Here is a 6538-nt window from a genome sequence, read left to right as displayed (position 1 = left end):
TGATTGAGGACGGAGAATTGCTCCAAGCACATCAAGAGTAAGGGAGTGGGTGTGGCTATGAACAATGATGGGTGTGGTTTATTAATTAAGTGGGTGTGGTTACTGTGTTGTTATTAGGCTGGCAGAATTGGAACACACAAGGGATGAGCTGCTTATCCAGCTGCATCAGGGAAAAGACGCTTTTGTCGACAAAAACACCGTCAGTATCATTTAGTTTCAATTTGTTAATTTATTTATTTATTTTTAGTCGTTACATAGATACTTTGAGCCACTAACAGCCTTATCAGTAAGTCAATTGATGAATAATTAATTAATTAGTATTATTTTTATTAATAGGCTGCCCTTGGACAGCAGCTGTGGTTAGTTATGCGTGCAGTACCAGAAAATGTGGTGAGCTCACCAGCAACTGTTGTAACAGCACTCCGTATTGTACAGAGAGAAGAAAAGTAATACATTATTATTATTATTATTATTATTATTATTATTATTATTATTATTATTATTATTATTATTATTATTATTATTATCATTATTATTATTATTATTATTATTATTATTATTATTATTATTATTATTACTATTTAGGGCTGATCATTACATTGACGATAATTTAAGAGAGAGGGGCATCCCTTTGTCCCTAATTCCCGAACGGCCAAAGAAATGGAGAGAGAAATGTGTCCAGATAATGGAGTCATCAATAAATAACAAGTTTATTGATATCCGTCCTCAGTCTCAGTCAGTGGAAGAAAACAAAGAATGGCTCGACGACCTTTTAACTGAAGTAGCTACAGTTTGTTATCAAGTAAGTACTGTCATTGTTAGATCTAGAGAGAGTTTATAAGACTTAGTATCCCATATTTGGTCTTGGTCTCCTTAAATTTCCCATTTTTCCATTTTTTGTCTCTCAATTTAATGTAACTTAATGTTGACTTACTTGATGCTGTAGGATCTCAAGGCAATGAAAGAAAATGGCGTGAATTGCTTTCCTCCTGATTATGATATACTGGAAATGTACATTAAAGCTTATCATACCAACTTGAAGGAAGTGGTAAGCTTGTTGTTTTTATTTTTATTTATTTATTTATTTATTTTAAGGTGAAAGAGCTTATAGACAGAGAGCTTAATGCCAGAGACATTATCAAATTAATGGTGTGGGTTGGAGATGTGAGGTGTGTAAACATTAATTGAAATATTAATTATTAATTTAATCATTTAACAGACAGTCATTTCGTGACGTGTTAGAAATTGACTTGCAACAGTATGGCAAATTAATTGACGACAAAATTGAAGAATCACTAGAGAAAACGTAATTTATTCAATGGAAAAAAAATAGAACTAAAAAAAGATGATTATATATTTTATTTTATTTTATTTGTAGTTGTGTAGAGCAAGTTCAGTGGAATGTCAGCGAACTTGTTAAGAAGATGATACATTCTGAAGAAGAAGTAATAATGATATTTGATCGAATTCACAAATTTATTAATTAGTAGGAGTGGTCTGCTACGGACCCACCTGAGTCAGACAATAGCGGCTGTTTTTATACGACAGTCGGTATTTTACTGTACGAGATGATCGATCAAAATGTACTGCTATTAATTTATTATTATTATTATTATTATTATTATTAATGTCTAGATTGGTGCTCTCTCAATGTTGGGGGGGAATACAAAGGAGTTGCTGCTTCACGAATGTTTGAAACAAGTTTCTGTTTTTCAGCAGAAGTACAAAGGTACTCTTTTACTGCAAGACTAAATGTACATGTGTAATAGTAGCAAAAGTTGCTCCAAAATCAAGCTAAAGTCCCTGTACTATAGCCCATGGTTTTTTCCAAAAAATGGCTCCGAAATCACATCCCATTTTTATTACATTTTCTGATACATATTGATGTCCTTATGCTGTGTAGAAAGTTTGAGCTGATTCCGACTTCAATTTTTCAAGTTACGGCCATTTTAAGAAAACGTCAAAATTCTGAAAAATACCCAAGGCTATAGCCCATGGTTTTTTCCAAAAAATAGCTCCAAAATCACCCCCAATTTTTATTACATTTTCTGATACATATTGATGCCCTTATGCTGTGTAGCAAGTTTGAGCTGATTCTGACTTCAATTTTTTGAGTTACAGCCATTTTAAGAAAACATCAAAATTCTAAAAAATGCCCAAGGCTATAGCCCATGGTTTTTTCCAAAAAATGGCTCCGAAATCACTCCCCATTTTTATTACATTTCCTGATACATATTGATGTATGAAATCCTTTACTTTACATTACAGAAAGTGTCGATAGCAAATTCTCATCTTACTTATCATCTGGAAGGTCGGACCCGCCTCTTTATTTTGAATACATGGTAAGCATAATTATTAATTTACTATAATAATTAATTAATTACTTAATTATTAATTAATAGATAGCTGTAGCCAATAACTGTCACTCTTGCATTGAGTTTACCGAACGACTTAAAGTATGCAATTAATATTCATTACACTCGTTAATTAATTAACTGATATTAATTAACTGACATATAGAGCACAAGCGAAATTGACATGGGACGGTTAAAGAGTGAAATTGGGAAATTATTTGGAGACATCTGTGAAAAATATAAATCAGTTTCATTTCATTGGTACAGCTTAATTATCAACATTTTATTCATTATTATTATTATCATTATTATTATTATCATTATTATTATTAATAATTAGCTGTGATATATTAATCACAATAATGTTTGAAGATTTGTCTCCAGTACTTGATGGATTAATGACTAAAGAGCAATGGTAATGAATAATTAATTAATAGTTAATTAATTAATATTAATTGATTGTTATAGGTTAAATAAACCGATGGATTTAGTTGATAAAATTGAAGGAACAATTTTAGATTACAATTCTGATTTCGAGCGTTTGAAACAAAAGTAATTGTAAAAATAATGAAAAGCAATTACTTTGAATCATAATTTTAGCTGCCGCACATACGTAATTGTGCAAACTCAGCAGAGAATATTACGATTTTATTTTGAATCAATGATGAAGAAGTAAGTCATTAATTAATTGATGAATTAATTAATTAATTGAAATCGCAGGAAGATTGTACTTAAGAAGAAAGAAAATCGTGAAAAAGCTGCTTCATTTATTCGTGAAGAAAGCGAAAAACTCGGAACTCTGTTCATGAGACTGTCACATGCAACAACACCAAAAGTAACCATTTTATTCTTTTATTTATTAAATTTTATTAATTTATTTAGTATACAAAGATATTAAAGCAATTTGCTGAACTGATTTCATCAAATTTGGACACTGTGCCATTCATAATTGGAGTAAGTGATTGGTAGTAATAATAATAATAACAAGGAATTGCTCAATAATTAATAATAATTATTAATTAAAAGGGGTTATCCACTAATTATCCTGAAGTGAAGTTCCACCATGTGGTGGCAGTCCTTGCCATGAGAGGAGACCTGAACAAGACGAGCGTTCAAAAGGTACTTGTTCGCTAAATTTTAGTGTTTTATTGTTTTTCAATATTAGCTAATGGACAGGACTCCACTGACAATAGAGTCAGGCGATCAAGACAGAGAAATGTCACCAACAAGAGATTCGAAATCAATTTTATCTCAAATATCAGTCCACAATCCTTACGCTTTATTTTAATAAGTACAACAACAACAACAATATTAATAATAATAATATTATTATTATTATTATTATTATAAATTACGTAGACGTTTTTAGTAGATCTAGTATCCCTATATCTGTCATAATGTTTTAATATATGTTAGTAATCTTTAGTAAATCTTTAGTAATCTTCATCGTCTATGTCTGATATTGTTTCGGTCATTAGCACGTTTTCAGTTTCAATGTTATTTTGAGTATCTTTATTTTCTATCAAACGTGTTGCCGTCGTGGCGAATGTCAATGGAGTGCAGGCGAGAGTCCTCAAGTTAATTAATGCCAAACTATGGGTTGAATTGAAGGACGGGACACAAATCAGCAGAACCTTCTGACCATCATCACCTAAAGAATGGAATAACTGTAGCTACTGCAAAGTACTTGAATACATGAAATTGTAATCAGAAATGAAGCAGTGACTGTAACATATTATCAACCATGAATTCAATATGCAATATGATATAATTGTTTGGAGTCTTTTTTAGTGAAAAAAAGGATAAAGACTATCATTCATAGACATTAAAAGAAGCCTTGTGTGACCATACTAGTTAACCTGTTACTAATTTTGATTGGAATTTTGGTTGATTTCCAGCGAAATAAACATGAGGGCAGTCGTCCATTATAAAAGGATCAGCATTGGAGAATGGATAGCAACCTAACAAACAAACAAACAAATAAATAAATAAATAAAGAAATTGTTACATAGTATATCAGGAGCAGTTGGTGCAACGTGTGATGACATTAAAGTCAGTTCCAGTAATTCTAAACTGTCCATTCCAATAGTACAGCAACTCATGCTCTCAATATTCTCACCACAGGTACCAATAAACCTATTAATAGTAACATCATAATCACATTGTTACTATTAATAGTATCATTACTTGTGTCCTTCTATTGTACAGGAGTACGGGTTAGTGACGCTTTTAAAATTGTCATATTTTGCCGACTTGGGAAACATGCAGTGATGTAATGGTTGCTGTGGTAACTGTTTGTTGGCAGGGTCGTAAGTCCCAGGCATGAGAGCTACAGGGACACTGCTCTAAAGTAATAAAAATTATTATTATTATTATTATTATTATTATTATTATTATTATTTAAAAATTGGATTAATTTACCGATAACTGGGATAATGTTACGTCTAGTTCTTCCACTGACTGTATTGAGTGTGCACAATAATTCTTTGCTGAATATTTAACCTTTTCAATATCGTTAATAATAATAATAACGATTCTACTATTATGTTGCTCTGTTACTTTATCACTTGATTTGTTGCTCTGAACACTTCCAATGGAGTTTCCTGCAATTATAACCTTAACTATATTAGAAAGCATATCATTGTCCTAAAATAATAATAATAATTTATTTATTTTTATTATTATTATTATTATTACATGGACTCCGCCCAGCTGTCCTGTTAAATAATCCACCAATTGCTGTATAGCCCATTGATCTGACCAATCAGATCCAACCATCAATCCTGACACAATCGCAACATACCTATCATAAATTGATCGATTTTATTAAAAATAATAAAAGACTATTTCCTTTATTTTATACCCTACCTGTCATTATTCAGTGAAGGTAAAGGATCATTTTTTAGCGGCATCCCTGGTAGACAGTAATCGGATACTTCGAAATTCCCGTCAGCATTTTGTACTCCTTTAACAGCAACTATCATACCTATACAACCAACAATCCAATCACTTCACAGTATCAGAATATGTAGATATACACAGTATCAGAATATGTGGATATACACAGCATCAGAATATGCATATGTACCTGTGGTTAGTGCAGTGTTGTCACTAAGATTAGAGAGAATGACACGTTGCGAATAATCCTCAAGGAATATTTTATCAGTACTAGAAGACAGTTTCCCTTTTGGAGGATACGGCAATAGTCGTTGCTATTGGATAAGACAATGATATTATTTTTAATGCATAAAACAAGTATTATTATTATTATTATTATTAAAATATATTATTATTAATATTTTACGTTGTCACTGATTTGTTTTATAGTTGAAGGTCTTAGACTCATTTCCTTGAAGAGTGTCCCAATCACAACACATGCAAGTCCTGGCTCAAGATCTTTCAGATTTCTGAACACAGTATCACTCCCTGTAGTGTAGTGTAGTGTAGCAGTATGTGGATAAAAGTGACTCCCTTTCTTCTTACCCCATTTCCTTTGAGCTGATTTCATACTCACGTCCTTCATTTCGTGGAGTCTCGTGTAGTAGATCTGATTGTACTGTATGCCGTCTCTCCTTATTGGTGGAGTGATGAATTTCGAGGAGTCGTTTGTAACAGTGCAACTTGGCCTTACCAAAGCTGCAGCCATTTTTATAACAAATTTTATTTTGGATTTGAAGGGGGTGTGAGACAGTATAGAATTAATTTTGATGAAAAGCAAGCAGCATCAGCTCTGTAATAGCAATGATAGCGATAAAAATAATAGCAGCAATGTTCATTGTTTTAGTTATTTAGAGACTGGCTCCACACGATACATAGCCACTCCATGACTTGGTATTGCTTTAGCTGTAACTGATCCAGTGAACTTACCAATCATCTTACTACCATCCCATAAATCAAACACATTAGCAGACTATGAATGAAAATAAAAATAACCAAATTAATATTGATTCTACTTACAGCAGAGCTAGGGAACCCAATATCAGTCCATTGTATAGTAATGTCAGTAGCTGAGTCTCCTCTATTGACTGCTAGTGCTACTCTTGTACCATTCTTCAGTGGTACTTGCCATACTTCACTAGTACCATCCTGCTTTGTCCTGTTTCCTTGAATACCAAGAGGATCTTGACTGACACCAATGACACAATCATTAGTAAGAATGCTAAGAGCATCATCACTAATTTTAG

The 6538-nt window shown here is 32.2% G+C and overlaps 2 protein-coding genes across 2 annotated transcripts; one reads left to right on the top strand and one right to left on the bottom strand.

Annotated features, from left to right (window-relative positions):
* Positions 1-6: 6 nt before the first annotated feature.
* LOC100632559 (exocyst complex component 3-like) lies at positions 7-3869 on the top strand. Its single transcript, XM_011410066.2, has 21 exons — positions 7-37; positions 118-199; positions 248-286; positions 337-446; positions 586-802; positions 947-1048; positions 1096-1169; positions 1220-1306; positions 1379-1445; positions 1491-1583; positions 1636-1729; positions 2269-2342; positions 2403-2456; positions 2521-2615; positions 2695-2769; positions 2823-2906; positions 2955-3026; positions 3075-3189; positions 3237-3308; positions 3381-3473; positions 3520-3869. The coding sequence occupies exons 4-21, from the start codon at positions 367-369 to the stop codon at positions 3640-3642; spliced, it is 1671 nt and encodes a 556-aa protein (XP_011408368.2). The 5' UTR covers positions 7-37; positions 118-199; positions 248-286; positions 337-366; the 3' UTR covers positions 3643-3869.
* On the bottom strand, positions 3599-6532 carry LOC100632432 (DNA polymerase delta subunit 2-like). The gene is made up of 12 exons (XM_020006141.1): positions 6312-6532; positions 5838-6264; positions 5659-5780; positions 5443-5566; positions 5223-5340; positions 5052-5157; positions 4914-5000; positions 4776-4856; positions 4542-4699; positions 4363-4490; positions 4214-4315; positions 3599-4005 (listed from the first exon to the last, which is right to left on the bottom strand). Exons 2-12 carry the CDS (start codon positions 5998-6000, stop codon positions 3788-3790), a joined length of 1407 nt encoding a protein of 468 aa, XP_019861700.1. The 5' UTR covers positions 6001-6264; positions 6312-6532; the 3' UTR covers positions 3599-3787.
* Positions 6533-6538: the final 6 nt, after the last annotated feature.

Source organism: Amphimedon queenslandica, unplaced genomic scaffold (assembly GCF_000090795.2).
Source record: "Amphimedon queenslandica unplaced genomic scaffold, v1.1 AMPQUscaffold_10329_Cont17159, whole genome shotgun sequence".
In the NCBI taxonomy this organism is placed as follows: domain Eukaryota; kingdom Metazoa; phylum Porifera; class Demospongiae; order Haplosclerida; family Niphatidae; genus Amphimedon; species Amphimedon queenslandica.
Note: the sequence above shows the minus strand (reverse complement) of the source record. Positions and strands in the feature narration are given on the sequence as shown.